The 19421-nt window shown below is 41.3% G+C and overlaps 2 protein-coding genes across 3 annotated transcripts in view; one reads left to right on the top strand and one right to left on the bottom strand.

Annotated features, from left to right (window-relative positions):
* PSMD8 (proteasome 26S subunit, non-ATPase 8) overlaps positions 1 to 18630 on the top strand; it is a 51396-nt gene extending 32766 nt beyond the window's left edge. The window contains exons 4-7 of the mRNA XM_085869437.1: positions 1916 to 2081; positions 7015 to 7115; positions 15756 to 15867; positions 18025 to 18630. Of these exons, the coding sequence (XP_085725563.1) occupies positions 1916 to 2081; positions 7015 to 7115; positions 15756 to 15867; positions 18025 to 18162 (517 nt within the window). The 3' untranslated portion in view covers positions 18163 to 18630. The remainder of the gene's footprint in view (positions 1 to 1915; positions 2082 to 7014; positions 7116 to 15755; positions 15868 to 18024) is intronic.
* The window catches only part of LOC147032112 (uncharacterized), a 25848-nt gene continuing 24825 nt past the window's right edge, over positions 18399 to 19421 (bottom strand). For both annotated transcript variants that reach the window (XM_085869428.1, XM_085869427.1), the window contains exon 3: positions 18399 to 18852. In XM_085869428.1, the coding sequence (XP_085725554.1) occupies positions 18753 to 18852 (100 nt within the window). In that variant the 3' untranslated portion in view covers positions 18399 to 18752. The remainder of the gene's footprint in view (positions 18853 to 19421) is intronic.

Raw genomic sequence — 19421 nt, 5'->3', positions numbered from 1 at the left:
TTTTGGCCCTATCTCTCTCTGGTGAAGAATCACTTAAAAAATTAAATAATTCTCGTATCCAGATTCGGATTCAGATCTTCACCAAAATTGAATGAACTCGTCTTTGCCACACACCCAACCTGTCCACCAAGTTTGATCTGAATCCGTTCACAACATTTTGAGATATCGTGTTATATATCAGTTTAACCCTATCATTCAATGGTGAAGAATCACTTTAACAATGCTAGTCATCGGATCTGGATCCGCATCGTCACCAACATCTAATCAATTTTTCCTTGTCACACACCCATGTCCACGAAGTCCACGAAATGTCACAAATGTCCACGAAATTTCATCCAAATCCATCCTTCCACAACTTTTTGAGATATCATGCACACAAACAAGAAAAAGGTACATGCAGAGTGCGATACTTGCAAAATCCACCCTCCTCTCCAAAGGTTGCCATGGATACATCAAATTGTTCATTTCATCAAGATAAAAATTGACAATCTTAATCAAAGTTCAGGTCAATCGGATGAAAATTGATTATTTTTTTAGATTGAAATTGATGATTTTCAAAGTTTGACCTTGAGTTGACCTTTGACCTTTAACCCTCAAAAATAGTTGCTTTCCCAATTCAGTGACCCAATAGATGCAAATCCTGTTCAAATTGCAAGTCAATCGGATGAAAAATGATGATTTCAGAAATTTGACCTCAAGACGACCTTTGACCTTTAACCTCAAAATCAATTGGCTTCTCAGTTGAGGCGACCTCTACAACTTGGTGAAGTTTCATGACAATCGGTTTGGAATTGTGACCTGTAGGCGACAGACTGACAAACAGACAGAATAACAAAATCGACTGACCAATATACTTGAAAAATCTTTGATTTTGCAAGTCACAAACAGACAGATAGGGGTGAAAACATAACCTCCTTCACCTTCGGTGGTGGGGGTAATAAGGCAATTGTCTGTAATCTGATAATCATAGAATCAAACAGCTGGGCCAAACTCCACCAAATTTTGCATACGTGCTTGGGATACCCAGGGTTAGGTCAGTAGCACAAAACAGTTCCCTCCCCCTTCACCCTTGCGAGACTGGGGAGATGATTTGCGATTTTCACCTGTACACTAAGAATAGTACAGGTGGTTTAACCACTGACCTCTGCCGGAGCGCGTGGATATTGACACCTTTTTCACTCCTGGAGGGAACAGGTGTTGCTATTCCGAAAAGGAGACACGTCCATCCATCTGTCATTTGAAGACGACGAAGCAGGACCTCGAGCAGGGAGAGGGTATTGGCACCATATTTCACTTCCCGTGGGAGTGGTTATTACTAGTTAGTTGAAATTAGGAAAAAAAGGTGCATTTTGGTTGAAAAAAAAAAAAAAATCCAAACTTGTTCATGAGTCCTTTCACCCCACAAATAATGTGGAGACAAACTTGTTAATATGGTCAGCTTCAGATGGAACCATCGGCAAAGCTCATTGTAGAAAGGGTTGTTTAAGAGGATAAGATCATTCATGCAGATTGGGAAAAAAAGACTTTGATCAATAACACTTCCTTGATGGACACCAGCTTCCAACATGAAACTGGTGAATATTAAAATGTGGTGCACAGTGCTGCTGCGCTGCTTGTACACGTGATGCATGGTGTCCAACCAGGAATAGAATGAACCCTAGCTGTCAATGGTGGAAAGCGTTTGATGAAGAGTGGAGGTGTTGTGAGAGTCCTTCGGCCCAAAAGGCATTTCTGGAAGTGCAGTGCTGATGATCGAACCATTTATTGCCCTTGAGTGTTTGACAAAAATTCCAAACAGCATGAGTTTCTGAATAGCCGAAGAGCTGAAAATTCTCATCAACCTAGCTTTTGAGTTGGGGAATTGCTTGTGAATGCAATTGTGTTTGCAGGTACTTATTGTGTGAATGCTCTGCAGGACTGAGATTCCAGAATCTGCTTGCATGTACCAGCTGTTGGGCTTGAACTTGCTCTGCTTGCTGTCACAAAACCGTGTGGCTGAGTTTCACACCGAGCTTGAACGACTGTCTGCCAAGGATCTTCAAAACAATGTCTACATCAAACATCCTGTGTCCCTGGAGCAGGTTAGTGGTATCAAAATGGGATAGTGCTTGGCATAAGGGAGGGTAGTGGCAAGTGACACATTTTTGGTTGTTTTGGTTCATATCCTTAAACTTGTAAATATTTATGTGGCCACTTAAGAATGAAATCGATCCCTGGACGTGGGGCACGCAAACACTTGAGGCCTGTTTATATTTGCTTTAAACCCTTGCGAGTGGCCAACCTCTCAGGAACCGTGGGTCATTTAAAAGGCCAAGGATAAGGAATGGCCAAACGAGAATCGTGAGTGTTTTTCCATCACGTTTTAGCATTCGTCCACATGGCAAATACATCGGTGGTTCAATGCAGAGATAATTTTGAAAAAAAGAAAAGAAAAGAGGAAACAATAATACTGAACAAAACCACCTGATTGCGATCATTGGAGCGGGTGCAACCAAAATAAATGTTCACTCGACGACATTTGATTCCACGTGAGGAAAGCATCATTACAGCAGTCAGTCCTGAGAAATCTGTTGCCGAAATCAGTCCTGTTGCCGCAAATCAGAATTGGCCTTTTAAAAACTACCCGAATTGTTATTCATAACGTCTCGTTAAACAAAAAAAACAAGTTTACATAATCCGACGGCCCATACTTTTCTACTGTAACCACTTTTGAAAATCCAACATTTAATAATGATGATGTGCCACTAACTTGTCAATATTGGGACTTTGATACCATCGACTTATTCGAGGGTGTTGGTGTTAGTCGAGAGAGAAATAGAAAAACGAACGATTTTATTGAGTAAAGTTCAGGTAGGTTATATGAGGGAAGCAGAAGGAAAAAAACAATAAAACTGGCATTTAATAAGAGGAGAGCGAAAGGGAGAAAAGGGCAAATGTGTGTAGTGGAAGGGACAAAAATTATTTTATTTGTTTTTCGCATTGAATTGTATCCAATATGAACTTCTTTAATATTTTATTGATTTTATTCTCTATCAAATTTTGATTCAGTGTGGTAAAGTTATCTTGTGCTCATTGAAGGCTATGGCAGGTTCAGGCAAAAAGAAAAATTTCTCAACTGTGTTTACTGTTTGTAATGTTCAAATGTGTAAGGCACCTGCTTCAGTCTTGCTGACTAGGTAAGCAAAATGACCGTCTTCCTACCTGTGCAGTCTCATTAAGATTGACGGTCTTTCAGACCGATTTTCCCCAAACTAATCACAATTTTTCGGGGGGATATGGGTGTTCCGTCTTTTTTAAAATTTATTTATTTATTTCTCTGACAAAGGGTTGACGCCTGAAACGTAAGCCTCTCCTTGCTGCCCACAGTGGTTGCTGGTACCAGTTACCGGCAAAAAGAGTACCAGCTTGCTGGGAAGAATGAGCCATTCGCGTCGGAGTGGCGGAGTGGCGGACCCGTCCAGGATTGTGCCCAATAGCCAAGGAACTGCTGAAGCAGCACCAACACTCTGCACAGAGTATGGTCCCAATGGAATAGCTAGCCCATATTTATGTATGACTAAAATGGCCACCAGTCGGCCATCTTTCATCAGATCACAAAACAAGTGAAATCCTTCAATACAGCGCATGTGGTGAAGCAAATGAGTACACTAATGTTAAAATATGCAATTTATGCTTTTTCAGTTGAAAAACAATTAAAAAGCACACTTAATATTTGAAATGTAAAAATCTTGTTATTATTATTATTGTGATAAGCACCTTTATATATAACAGAAGGAATGAAATCGTTCGATACAGCGTGGCGGGGGGCCGCAAAAGAATGATGAAACCAGGACAGCCGTTCACAGTGAGATCAAATTCCCACGGAAATCAAATTTTCACAATTATCGATGAAGACTCGCAGATGAAGAAAATGTCGAAAGCTGTCACGAAACTTTTTAACGTTGATCAAAAAAAGAAAATCGTACAAATTAAAATAAGGAGAAAAATATTATTAATGACGCAGTGAAGTGATTCGGGTTATGAAACGGATACCTGTGTGTTGCAAGTGGATCCAAGGAGAAGAATTCCTTCCGTTCCTCCACGTTTCAACCAATCAAAACAATTCATCGCCTTTACTCCTTGGTCATTACCATCCGTCAGAGGTTATCGCCACCTCTCCACTACTTTGACCAATCAAAGCTCGCTCTGATCCAGAGCTTGTCAGAATGCAGCACGAGGTACATCGCCGAACGTGATTGGTCCAATGGTATCACGTGCCGCCGAGGATTGGCGATGCAGCATGAGGGACATCACGAACATGATTGATCCAGTCCTGTTTGCTGGAATCCTCGTGCATAACACCGCCCACACAACACACGTGGTGTCCTTTGACCAATCAGGCGCAGTGCAGTTACAGTATCGTTTCCTTCAGCTCGATTGGTGTTGTCCTGCACGTGATGTTTTCGTTTTTTTTTTTCGTTCTTGTTGAATCTGAGGAGATTATTTTTTCGTTCATATTATAAGTAAATTTCAACTACTAATGCATGACGAAACACTTGTTTATGGCTAATATTAAAGAGAATGATGGCATAAGAAGAACTTAGCTTTCTGCGTTCGGCGCGAAATGCCATGGTGGACGGAAATGACGTCTTTTGTTCGTTCGTTCGTGCATGAGGGGAGAGTTTCTTCGTTTTTTTCCGTCAAGTAATAAATTAAATGGTTTTCACATATATAACACATTAGTTTCACAAATGTCCATTGCAATACTCGGGTATTTCCATCAATTGTTGCCATTTCCGTCGAGGTTACGCACTGCATCTACTGGACGGCCGTCATTGGCTGTCTTGAGGCACGTGGGGGGGGGGGGGGACACCGGACCCACCGGAGACGTGGTTGATGACGCCGGGGACATTTCAAACTCGGTGCAATTGTATACAGCGCACACGCTGTAATAAATTGAGGAGCACGTGTATGCCATCATGTACTGTGCTTGTACCAAGTTTGAACAAAAGCGGACCATGCATGTCTGTGAAATGGTTTGGGACACATTTAAGTAACAAAATGGCCACCATTTAGCCATATTGGATCTGATATTAAAAAAAAAAAAAAAGCGCATGCATATACAAGTCATTATTCATTATTATCTGTGTGCCAAGTTTGAACAATATCGGTAAATGCTAGTCTGAGAAATGGTTGAGGACGTGTTCAGCATCGGGTTTTTTACAACTAAGTTGGCCATCTTGAATCTGATCTCAAATCAAAATGGCGTGCATATGTAAGCCATCACTCATTATCTGTGTGCCAAGTTTGAACAACATCGGTAAATGCTTGTCTGAGATATGGTTGAGGACATGTTCAACATCAGGTTTTTTTTTTTTTACATCTAAAATGGCCACAAGTCGGTCATTTCGAAAAAGAAAAAAAAGACGTGTATATGTAAGTCATCATTTATTATCTTTGTGCCAAGCATGAATAGAATTGGAAAATGGATATCTGATAAATGGTTGATGATGTGTTTGAAACGGTTATTTTTGTTCGTTTGTTCTTTTACAACTAAAATGGTCGCCAGGCGGCCATCTTGGATCTGATGTCGAAAAAAAATGACGTGCTGATGTTTCCCATCATGTGTTGTCTTTCTGCCAAGTACGAATAAAATCGGTCTCTACATGTCCGAGATATGGTTGCGAATGCATGCACGCATGCAAAAATTGAGACCAAATCCATCAGCCCCCGTTGTCGTCTAAGTCCAACGGGGGCTCAAAATGTTCTTAAATGTGCATCGATGATTGTCAAGGACTTCTGCCAAACGTGCATTCCTCCTTTCATGAAGAAAACTTGGACTCAGTGGGATACCATTTGCCCGATCATGTTTTTTGTGCCAAATCCACACCGCAATGCTGTCTTGCTGTAAATAAAGCTAATTAATTAGCTAACCCAATCGATGGATTGTCTCAGGGCACCAGCACAAAATGACTTGTTTTTTTTGTTTCAAAAAAACATGTGGATCACAACCTCGATGCAAATGGGACAGTCTGCTTTTATATTCCCATCCAAAGGATCCCTTGCTTGGATTTGGTGACATCTACTGGCTGACATTATATTAGGATATCAGTTCAAGTTAAATGTGACATATCGGTGTAGAAAACCAGACGAATCACCCTGAAATTGGAGGTATTAGTCGACCTGCTCCTTAATCCTTTTGTTCACTTATTTTATGAGCCAAGACCAGTGGTCTGCAGACCCCCTTGGAATCTGTGAGACCCTCAGTGTCTGAGGAAGAGGAGGAGGAGGAAGAGCAAGAGCAAGAAGGGTATCCCTATCACAAATCTATGCAACTGTTTTGCCGCATTCAAAATGCAGCATCCAGGTGAAGTACAAGGTATCATTAAAAACAAATGAAAGGCTCCGAGTACAACTATGCGAGGACTTTCCTATCTTGACTCCAAGGGATGTCTTGATGAAGTGGATGTGTCACAATGATAGTTGTACATTGTGGGCATCATGTTTTCGGGGATTTGGCATGGGTCCACACACTCAAAAAGTTTCGGAACGACTGGCCTCGACACTTGGTTTTGTTAAAAATAAAAAATATATCCTGTTCTCAGAATTATTCCACCAAAAGTGGAAGTAGTGAGAATACTCGATGCCACTTCTGTTTTCAATTGGTTGTGGTTATGCTGTGATGAAAGGAAGCACATTATTCACCTTTACAGCCTCACAATCGGGCAAAAAATGCCGTGTGCAGTGGCATCACCACCGTCATTGATGGAGTCATTGAGATGCAAAAGTAAGATTATCAACCAGGACCTGCGAAGTTGTCGAGCACGAGCAATAAGTTTAACTTTTATCTTGCAAGTTTAACTTTTATCTTGCAAGTTTAACATTTATCTTGCAAGTTTAACCCATTTGCCAAAAAAATTATTTGGATACTTAAGGCACAACCCAATTTGTATCCTTTAAAATTGACTTTAGTCTTTACTTTGCTGGAAATGAGATTGCCATCACTTGATGTGTTCATTTTTTTTTTTTTGGCAGTATCTCATGGAAGGCAGTTACAACAAAGTATTTTTGGCGAAGGGGAATGTCCCAGCAAGTAGCTACACCTTTTTCATTGATATCCTTCTGGATACTATCAGGTACGTTTTTATTTTTATTTTTGTTTACAGTGTTGAAGCTCGTGGAGGAGCTGGGATGTAGAAGGAATCAGGACGTAACAGAACAAAAGGGCAATTCCACAGTAACTTGGGTTAGTTAGGCCTAAGTCACATTTGCTCTACGGCGAGGATACGGCGGCCGTACGCCCTCTGAATTGACAGGAACATGCGGCCGCCGCAGAGTTTCTGCGGTGGCCTCAGGGTGGCCCTACGCCATTTGGCTATATTTTACAGGTCGTAAGGTCGCCGTGGAATTATAACGCGGAGTTAAAACTTTTTTTTTCATTTCTATGTTCGCCGTAGCAATTCGACAAGCCGGAAAAAAAAAAAAATTAACCCATTCGTTACCGTCCGTCTGGCCGCACGTTCGCCTTAGGGCCCCCTTGCGGGCACCTTGAGGCGACCTTGCGTCTGCCTTGAAAATTCTATGGCCGCCGCAGGGCCCCCTTAAGGTCACCGTGCGACATCAAATCAAAGACCGTACAGCAACCCCACGTTTTCGGTCTCCACAATTTCTAAGACCTAAGGCCCAAGTCACATTTGCTCTACGGCGAGGATACGGCAGCCGTACGCCCTCTGAATTGACAGAAACGTGCGGCGGCCGCAGAGTTTCTGAGGTGGCCTCAGGGTGGCCCTACGCCGTATGGCTATATTTTACAGGTCGTAAGGTCGCCGTGGAATTGTAACGCGGAGTTATAACTTTTTTCATTTCTACGTTCGCCGTAGCAATTCGACAAGCCGAAACAAAAAAACTGGTTAAAAAAAATTAACCCATTTGTTACCGTCTGTCTGGCCGCACGTTCGCCTTCGGGCCCCCCTGCGGTCGCCTTGCGGGCACCTTGCGTCTGACTTAAATTATATGGCCGCCGCAGGAACGCCCTAAGGTCACCGTGCGACATCAAATCAAAGACCATACGGCAACCCCATGTTTTCGGTCTCCACAATTTATAAATATGCCGTGCGGCTCCCCGAAAAATAAAAACACGTGACTGCTTCATTGTGTGACCGTGGAAATACTGCGGCCGCCATATAATTGCTAGTGGCCGTATATTTTGGAGACCCCACGGCCGCCGTGGCAAATGTGACCTCGGCCTTACTTCACTATTTAGTTAAATTCACATAATCTGAAAAGTCTGATATTTTTCCCCTTTTTTATTCAGCTGTCCATTTTGTATTAGTTGTTACATAGTTACATGGTCTGTATAAACACTTGGAAACATTGTGTTGTTGATTGCAATTGTTTACACGTTGATAACTTGCATTACATGGATCAGACATGCAGAATTATTTTGAGGTTTTGATTCAAAAGTCTCTTCATACAGAGCACTCTGACAAAAGTAGACACATGTTTAAAATATCAAACATTTGTTGGTCACAAAAGTATGTGCTGGTTAAAGGTAATAAATGTGAACTAATTTATAATTCTGGCCAAATAGCAAAAAATGGTGGTAACTTGCGTGACGGTAACTTGCATTACTGTTTGTCCGCTAATTGTCAAGATTAAATCCAACAATTTTTAAAAACAATTTTATTGATATAAAGTTCAGGTATGCTACATTCTACAATTTTTCGGGAAATTTGAAATGGCCATGGTTAACAGCTGTGGTTTGTCCTATTTTACAATAGTTTTCCCTCTCAGGTGAAATATATCATCGTGTAGAATGGGCCATTTCCAATTGCTCCCTTCTGGTTTCATTACTGAGACTCAGTACTCATTTCAGTGACCTTGAGCTACTACCTCTAGAAACAAGATACCATCGTACTCCACTGCATACCAGTCTTCAACTTTGATTTGTGACGTTTCATCAGAGTGATTGCTTGGTACTTATTCTGCTGTACCATCCCTTGTTAAAATGAAAACTCACTTTTTCCATTGATAAATTTTATGAAGTGATGACTGGCAATTACTCGTATTGGCACAGCTGCATTGAAGATAGCTTCTAGATGCAATATATCGTTGCATTGTGGGATGTCTGATGAGGACAACTCTGATGGTCACATTCTGCACACCAGAAGAGGCTGTCACGATAGTCTTCCATGACCGATCATTCTGCGGAGACAGATCCTCCAATGCCGTCCACTGACCCTTTGGCATTGGCGTTTCAGAAAACGTTCCAATCCACCATCACTCTGTGCTTTCTCTCAACAAAAAGAATGGCTGCTGCAATGAATCAGTTCTTGAATTGGTATGCTTTACATCTTCTGGTCAGGCCTCAATAAATAATTTTATCCAGGTATGCAATAATTGTATCCTTTGAGTTGATCAGGCTGTCTGGCCTGATGATTGGATTCTGATGGCTGTCAGAAAATCACACTTGAGTGATGTGATCCAGATGGCCACAAAGCAGCAGTGAAGAGACTAATCTCAAGAAGAAAAAAAAAACACAAAAAAAGATCAATCAGAGATTGCAGCCCCTCGTTAGGACTTGTTTTGTGTTGTGTTTGTGTAGTTTTTCTGTAGTATATTTTGTGTGGTGTTTGTTGACTGGTGTGTCATGTAATTAATAATAGATAGAATTAGAACTGCCACTTTATAACTGCTGGCAGTGATGACTGGTTACCAAGATATCCCGCTTTGATCGGCCACTTGACACTGACCCATGACGTTTATCATTCAATTGAATTCAGAATGGGATTAAAATAAATTCAATTCATATGGAAGACCAAATACTGGAGGTGCAGTCCTGCATTGGAGTCATCAGAAGGAGCCTGAACAAGTGTAAAGCAAAGATGAAGTCATCAGGAGGAACTTGAATATAATTTGAGTTTCAGCTGCTACTACTCTACCCTCAAATCCATCCAGGTGCAGCAAAGTGAGCCTTATTCAAGAAAAAAAAAATAACCCAAATCAATTAACAAAAAATTTTCTGGCTGCCAGACCATGTGTCCGTTCAGGTTTAAAATTAAAACATACATTCCCTATCGCTACTAGATCATAATTATGACGTTTCACATCGATCAATGAAGTGGTTCAAGAGAAAGAATAAAAAAAAAAGATTTTCACTCAATCCAATATGGCTGCCAGACCATGTGACCTATCGATTATTCGTGAATAAATACCCTGGTATTCCCAAAGCTTGGGGAACTGTGTGAAGTTTCCCTTCGATCTCGCTAGCTGTTTTTGAGGTTTATTTTATTTAATTTTTCAAAATAAATAGGTTTTCAGGTAAATCCAATATTGCTGCCAAACAATGTGACCTATGATGGTACTTATTCTGCTGGGTTAGTTAGGCCTAAGTTCACACAAAATGTGTGAACATTTTGTTCCTCAAAGATAGGCGGTCATGCTTGTAGTTTCACCTCGATCTGTTTCGCCACTTCAGGGAAGAAGATTTTTGAAAGTTTTATTTATTTCTTTTTATTCTAAACGATATGGCTACCGAACCATGTGACCGATGACATCATCATTTCATTCTACATGAACGTTCACTCCTATGGTGAAACTTTCATCTCTATCTGACAAGCGGTTGCAGAGAGAAAAAAAACACATGTTCTGTACAGACAGGCAGACAGACTAAAAATCACTCAGAGTGCCACTTGGCAAAACGGCACAAAGTAGAATGGCACTCGGAAGACCGCATACCTCTGCCAGGTTGAACAGTTCATATTTTGTATCCCAGTGATGGGCTGGATGCGAACCAAAATCTTATCCGCTTGTTCTTGTCATCCAACCAACTCATCCACCTTCTTTTGTCATCACTCTTCCACAACTTTTTGAGATATAATGATATACAGGGTGGTGAAGAGCAATCGTATGCAAATTGAGGATTTTAGAAAGTGATCCAAAGTTGTTGAGCTTTGGCCAATATTGACCTTTTGGCATGTGTTTAATTCAAAAATAATTGGTGGTTGCATTCAGTGAGCTAATATGAAAATGCTCCTTAAATTTCAAATCAATCGGATGAAAATTGACAATTTTAGAAATTCCGCCTGTTGACCTTTTTGACCTATGGTGACCTCAAAAATAATAGGTGGTGGAATTCATTGACCTGATATGAAAATCCTTTTCAAATTTCAAGTCGATCCGATGAAAATTGAGGATTTTAGAAAATTTGGCTCAAATTGCACGATTGGTCGATGTCGACCTTTTTGGTCGATCAAATTTTATGAAACTTCAATGCGGGACCGTCGCAGGGTCAGTGACATTAATCTCCGAAAATTTTAGAATGATCGGTGGAGCGGTTTGGGCTGCAGGCAAGCAGACAGACAGACAAATAAACAAACAAATTGAGGCGATGAACATACTTGGAATTTTTTTTTTGCCAAGTCACAAACAGACAGACAGAATAACAAAATCGACTGACCAGTATATTTGAAAAAATCTTCGATTTTGCAAGTAACAGATAAACAGAATAGTGCACGTCACCAAACCATACACTGTACTGTACTTGAAAAATATTCTGATTTTTCGCAAGCAACAAACGGACCCAAATGGAATACCCTCTCCTCTGGTGAGGATAATAACAAAAAGAATGATAACATTGTAACAAAGCATATACAGTGGAAAATCGATATAACGCGAAGCGTTATCGCGCTTGTACTGAAATAACGCTCATACACCTTGGACCCCAAGAAATACTACTATTTCATGTTTAAAGGCAAAAAAGTGAGAAAATAGAGACAAAGGTAGTCCAAAATAGCGCGAAGTGGCGAAAAAAAAATTCAAGCTGTCATCGCCCTTTGTTGAGTTGACATGTGGTGTGAAAATACTCACGAGCTGTCATCTTCTCGCACCTTTCCCGTATAAATGGCGAAGCTGAGATGAACAAAATCAATTCAATTCAAATCATCATAGCATCCGTATCTCCTGTAACTCACGTTCATGTTCCTTTCTAACACCATACAACACAGTACACAACGTAAGTACAGTACTGTACTGTACAAGATTAACTAATGTTCGCGTGCTCTACCGCCCACATCCTTTCGGAAGAGTTGTCAACAACTTAAATCTGTGCTCCCGTTACATCTCCTGTACCAGTTCTTCGACATCTTCATCACCTACCAGCCGAGAAATCTTCAAATTTGTTGGTTTTGTTTGCTCTGTTCAGTTCAGCGCCACCATGCCGAAGCGGAAGTGTTATTCCATAGAGGAGAAGCTACACATAATTAAACGGAATGGTGAAACTCAAGCGACCATCAGCAAGGATACAGGCATCGCCGGTTCAACTCTAAGAGGATGGTTGAAGGATGAAGAGAACATCAAGAGCTTCATCGTCACTGTCAACTCCAATGAAGGGATGAAGAGGAAGAGGGTCAAGCTTGGGAGGGATCAGGAGTTGGACCAGGAACTATTCAATTGTTTCTGCAAGTCTGGAGAGCTTGACATACCCATTTCAGGCACCATCCTCCTTCATCAGGCCAAGAAGATCAACAAGGATCTTCACAAGGAAGAGAGAGGTGAAGATGCTGACTACAGCTTAACCAGGGGGTGGCTGCAACGCTGGCAGGATCGACATGGGGTCCACATGAACCAACAACATGGAGAGGCCAAGTCTGCAGACCTTGAATCTGCCAAGAACTACCTCTCTGTCTTCAATGAACTAATCGAAGACAACAACTTCACAGAAGACCAGGTTTTCAATGCAGATGAAACTGGTCTGTACTACAAGACCCCTCCAGACAGAACTATGGACCTGGATGACAACCCATCAAGAAAGACTAGACACAAGAAGCCAAAGGACAAAGTCAGCCTCCTTCTCTGTGCCAACAGGTCAGGGTCTCTGAAGATGACCCCGTTGGTCATAGGGAAGTCACTAAACCCCAGGTGTCTACACCATGTCAACAGATCCCTCCTTCCCTGCATTTACACCAACACCAGGAAGGCTTGGATGACAGGAGCCTGTTTCAAGGACTGGTTCTTCCAGAGGTTCTGTCCTGCTGTGCGGAAGCACCTGAGAAAGCTTGGGCAAGAAGAGAAAGCTATCCTCCTCATTGACAATGCCCCATCTCATCCATCACAAGACATCTTAAAGTCCAAGGATGGGAAGATCTTCGCTTCCTTTATGCCCAAGAACACCACCAGCAAGATCCAGCCTTTGGACCAGGGGGTCATCAACTGTTTCAAGCTATTCTACAAAGATCAATTATGCGAAGCTATGGCCAGGGAGCAGAAAGAGATGACCATCTTCCTCAAGGCCATGGATGTTAAGACCATGGAGTTTGCAGGGCCAGCCTGGGAGAGGGTCACCAAGGACACCATCATTAACTGCTGGAGGAAAGGCCTAGGTCCTCCCAAGTCTAATAATGAAGAATCAAGTCTTCAATGGGTTCTCCAAGGAGGAGGTGGGCAGGTCCGCCATCACGGCCCTCAACCTCGCCCCTGGCACATTTTAGCTCTTGATGCTCTCCAGGCCTGGGTTGATCAAGAAGAAAGAGACCTGGCTGAAGAACTGCTCGGAGAGGAAGAGGAAACCCGAGAGGAGTCGGAAGAAGAAGAGGCACCAGTTGAACCTCTCCCCCAGCCTCTCCACTCCAAAGCTGAACAGTCTTTCCTTTATGGTCTTCGTTGGTTGGAGTCCTTGGATGAGCAGGAATGCCCCAATCTTCGTTTGAAGATACAGCAGGTTAAAATCCTTCTGGATGACACCCGAAGACTCTCAAGAGCATCCATGAAACCAACCAAAATCACCGATTTCTTCAAAAAATAAATTCCGAATTCTTCAAGATATAAATTCCGTATCCGTTTTGTGATTAAAGAAGCATAAAATATTTTACCGACTTGTGTGATAATGTACATTTTGTATTTTTTTTATTTTGTAAGTAATGTTCGATTGTACATAAAAAAATATATTCTATATGCATTCAATTCCTGTGTTTATTTCTTGTTTAAAAAAAAAAGAAAAGAAAATAACTTGACCGCTTCGTCATCAACCCCAACAATCCAAGATGGCGGACGTACATGTCCACGTGTTTTGGCTCTGGTTTGTATGTACAGTAATATAAGATATTTTTCGCTGTATCATGTATAACGCCCTAGCCGCTTTGGACCCCACCGGTGAGCGTTATATCGATTTTCCACTGTATTGATTAATACGAATAATATGAACAACAATAATAATCGTACAATTTGGCACTAATAATATCGAACATATATAATCCCCACCCTGTCTCAAGCACATCTGGGCTTGTTTGAAAGGCAAGCTCATGCTCAAGCAATAGAACAGGCAGGTATGCTACAAGGCTGTGAAGACCAACGATCCCACTCGTATATAAAAGCCCTGTGTCTTTATTTTAGGTCATGAAGTGACGTCACGACTGCCTTTGCCTCATTGGTTGGACAGCTTGCCCGACTCCGCCCACAATCATAATTGTGTGCCACCATTTGTGAAGCACCATAGGCTGCAGGCCTTAGGCCTTGGTAGTCGGTCCATGGCTCGGTGCATTGGCATTGTCCCAGGTGTAAAACCACAATATATTATATATGCACATAAGCAGTATGCATGTTTTTGCTTCATGTATGTACACTGGGTTTATTTTTTATTATTTTCTGGACAATCTCGGCAGCGATCGGGGCTTTATACACTGCCAAAATAAAGGAATGAGCAAATTATTTTAAAAAAATGAAGGTTTTGTTTGTTTGTTTGGTTTTTAACATAATTTCAGTATTAGCCTGACTTTTCAAGGCTGAATAGTTATGAAAATACAGAAGGGTGTTCCTTCATGCATGTAAATCAAATTGAGGGATGAGGAATTTTCCCAATTTCTATTGATATTGCAGTTGCAGTTGTTGTTTTGAAGATCACGTCCGTCGACGTCATGTGTATGATGAAAGCCTGGTGTTGGCTTCACGGTTTCAGGTGACTGGCTTAAGTTCTTAGAGTCTTGAGTTGGAGCCCCAGTTGTGCTGTTAAAAACATCAGGTGGGTTGATTCAGCATGTCATCCTTCCGAGGTTGGCAAAATGATTACAAGCTACCAGCTTGGTGCAAACGGGAGACATTGCATCAGTGGCACTGATGTGTGAACAGCAGCCATCGGCTGCATATGAAATATAATAATGTGTTTGTCTGGCTTCTATCTCCACACATTAGTGGGTTTCAGGAGATGGAATGGAGACCTACCAGGTATCAAAGTATCCTCTGTGTATGTATGTGTGTGTCTGGATGTGAAAGATAGCCTTAGCCTTCTATTGGGAGGGATGGAGGGTGCAAAAGATCATTTTACCTTTCTTTTGGGGCGGGGAATACTAAAGATGGCTTTATCGTCTTGTTGGAAGGTGGGGGTGGGAGGGGGGAGGGGTGCTAAAGTTCACCTTACCCTCCTGTTGGGTGGGTGGGGGAGTGCATGCTAAATAAAGTTACAATACTATCATCCCAACATGTGATGTTTTGACAAATTTGTTAACAAATTGCTCCCCTCACCGAAATGTCTCATTTCTTGGGCTACATTATTTATTGCAAATAATTCATCGGACGTAATCCATAACTTTGTATTTCTTGTGTTCCTCTGTGTTGTATGTTTTGTGCACCTGTCATTTTGATGGGCTTTTCCCCTCATTGGTTATAAGCAACAACATATCTACCTTGATTGTTGTCACTGGACCAAAAGGAAACTGATTATTTTAGTGTTTAATAATTCCTATAAAGAAACTCTTACTGAATTGCAAATGCACCTCTGTTGTCAGGGATGAGATCGCTGGTTGTATTGAAAAGGCGTATGAACGAATATCTCTGAAAGAGGCTGCACGGATGTTGTTTTTCACAACGCAGAAACAAATGACCGAATATCGGCAAAAGGTAAGCCGTTTTGCTCATCCATGTTTACTGTACCGTGCCCGGTTATTCACTTGAGGAACGACAGCGAGATCGTATGTTTGTGTGTGCCTTTGACCAAGGTCACGTGCTGTTGTGTTGCTATATGTTAATAATAAAGGGGAACGATAGTAAATTTTCAGGAGCTTGATTTACCTTTCACAAGTGAACAATGCAGTTTTAAAGGAAAACTTTGAATTCAAGATTTGATGAACTTCAAAAGATTGCAATCGCATGTGTGCCCCTCTGTAGCCATAACTGAGTAGACTTGAACATCAAGTTGTGACTTTGACATGTTTAAAAGCCACTGGTGAACTCAAGTTGCAGTTTTGAAGTTGAAACTTTGTTTTCCTTTTAATCATGGAGGACACTGAAGTCTCACAAACTACCGTATATTGAATAGTGGTTTTTTAAGTTGGTCTGTTTGGTGTTCCTCTCTAAATTTTTGTATTATTAGGATGAGATCCTGGGTTGCAGTCTCACAGACTGTGCGAATTGTCCTTGTAATTCACATCAAAGTACACCGATATCAATCAGCTTGTCCTACATGCGAGATGCTCCATCAGTTTTGCTTGATTAGAAGTTGAAATCCAAGTATTTGTCAAAAAGCTTTTCAAAAGGGTGAGCCATTTGTTTGCTGACACTCTATCGAAGGGGAACGCAAACTGCCTTCTACGGCCGAGGCTGAGCGAAGCGTGGTCGTTTATTCCTGATACGTGAAACACCCTGCAACCCATGCTGACAGAAAACAGTCGCTTTTTGGAACGCCGGCCGCATTTTTCCATCAAATCGTCATGCAACTTTGTTAAAACAAATTCTTCATGGGGAGGCGCTCCTATGTTGACACTTTCGTGTCAATCGCTCAAGTGGTTGCAGAGAAAACTGATTTAAAAGTGAGGGCCTCGGCCGACGTTCTACAACATGGTCAAGGATATTGTGGATGCCTATAACTCATTTATATTTTTGAACCTCACCTGTTCCCACAGTGACTGGAGGGTTATTGACTGTGTGAGCATGTATACAGATCTACGTTTAATATGGATTGATCATGCTCAGATCTACTGTAATCTACACACCACGGCAATACTCAGCATCGTTAAGTGCTCAATCGTGTTTGTTTTGCTTTCGGCTTTACAGCTGTAGGACTAAATAAACCGTCTTGTTTATCAAATGTAGTGCTACGCAAAGGGTTCATTTCGATGGATAATGTGGCTGCTTTAGCATGCTGGCTATTTTTCTCCAATAAAGAGCCAGCAAAGTCCATTGTAAGCCATTCATATTGGCATTCCATTGGAGGAAAATACTCAGCACAGACAATCTGTGCAGAAGAGACTGACAAAAAAAAAATAAAATAAACCAATGTCACCCGCAGGGTGACCCGTATCTTGCCAAAAGGTGACCACGTGTGACTTCTTTAAGGTCACACTGAGGTGAACAGAGCTGCTATCCACCAGGAGCGACTCCTTGAGGAATATCTGCCTACGAGAGATTCCGATGAGAATCGTTCTACAGAGTAACCATGAAAAATATGCTTTTTCCTCATAACGTCACCAAATGATGTCATAATGTCTCAAGCTTGACATATCTAGAAAGCACTGACCGAGGTGTTCAATTTGAGGTACTACACGATATGTATGGTTCCTAAAACTTGAAAATTTGACCTTGGGGTCAAATATGTTTGACCTCAGGCGCTAACCATGAAGGTCAAGGCCAATCGCCACCAAAAATTAATCAGCTGAGCGCCAGACCATGAACTATATTCCCATGAAGTTTGAAGACTATCCGATCAAAATTACTCAAAAAATAAGGGTTTCGTCGACTCCCCTGATTTGCGCCAGTGACCTTGACCTTTGACCTTGACCTTCAAAATTTTGTGCACTGAAAGGGACCTCTATAGGCCTCTGATATGCGAAGTTACAAAAATTTCCGATGATAACTGTGCTCTGCAGAATTTTTTATACGTGATTACAGACAAACAAACAAACAAACAAACAAAAAAACAAAACAAACAAAAAAATACAAAAAAAAAACATACAAGCTGACTAACATATCTAACATATCTTGCAAAAACTTCGTTTTGGCAAGATAAAAACATCTTGTTTCAGCGTGATATGAATGGCATGTCTTGCCTTTCCCATGCAGCGTGGCTGGCAGCTTGGTGCCAATAACTACATTGTCTTTGGCCAACAACAGCAGCGAGCGGAGGAGGCAGCGATACCTTCGAAAGAACTTCTGCAGCAAGTCATAGAGTATGCTCGGCAGCTCGAGATGATCGTCTGACGTTTCCGATGATATGGTCTGTTTCTTTTAACTGGCTCTAACCCCATCCCTCACTTTAAAATAGAAGAGGAGGAACTTCTGTAAATTCCCATTGGTAATGCCGTTTCCATCCTTTGTCTACTTGTGATATATTATTTTTGTTGAAGTGATGAGGATTAATTTTTTTTGTTTTTCCACAATAAAATATCCACAAGCTCCATCTCTGAATTGCATTATTATACACTTTAAAAATGCCATGAAGCCTTCAATCCAATTTATTCCGCCATTTGCATACTGTACACAATATTGGTCTCGTGCTGTTTTGCTTGAGATTATATTTACCTGTGACTCATCTGGCGATGTTGTATCATGAAAATGTGCGGTTGTTATCTCTTTCCATTTCCACTTTTTATTTTATTTTATCCACTGGAGGTTTAGTTGCATTGCAGGTTATTAAATCTGGTATTAAAGTTCTCCCTCTGAAAATGCTTTATAAGCTCTAGCTCCTTTTATTTGCATGCTCGTCTCATCTGTCAAAATAATAAATAAAAAATACATACAATTTTCCTGATTTATAGCAAAACAGGCCTTCCTGGTTCTGAGAACTATTTCTACTGTGGACGTTGCAGCCGTTGTAAGTAAAAGGGTGTTCCACCGATGAGAATGGCGAAGACCAACAGTGAGGCGTACCATTCTGGCATATTCTCCAAGCTGTGGGATAAAAAAAATAGCAGCAAGGCTTGGACAATTGAGAGAGGGTTGGGGGGGGGGGGGTAACGTTGTAGGTAAAGCTTCAAGTGGCTGTTTAAATCTAAGTACAATGAATGATTTCACACACATTACATTGATAAAAATTGCAACTTTCCTTGAACTTTTAATCTCATGAGTATACATGTCACCTGCTTTCAGTAAAGGCGCTGTCACACCTTGACGATTTAGCCAGCGTATGCCAACTTATGAAAAAAAATTGTCTAAAACGCTGGCACACGTCGAATACCTTATGGGTAAGTTTTGTATACGTTAAGAGCACGCTGAAAAACACTGCCATACGTCGTAGTACGCTGGCTTTCATCGTTGTACTTTGCGGTTGTCCTCAAATTTTAGCATGCTTGAAATTTTACGACGTATGCCAGTGTATGACTCGCACGTTCCGCTACGCTGGCCATAAGTTGTAGGCACGTTATGCGATCGTTGACACATGTCGACACATGTTACTTGTAAGTTACTCATAAATAGAAACGCGTCGAGGTAATGATTAGCGTACCCGAAACTTATTTATA

Source organism: Eptatretus burgeri, chromosome 2 (assembly GCF_056783735.1).
Source record: "Eptatretus burgeri isolate ZD-2024b chromosome 2, Ebu_testis_v1, whole genome shotgun sequence".
NCBI lineage: Eukaryota > Metazoa > Chordata > Myxini > Myxiniformes > Myxinidae > Eptatretus > Eptatretus burgeri.
Note: the sequence above shows the minus strand (reverse complement) of the source record. Positions and strands in the feature narration are given on the sequence as shown.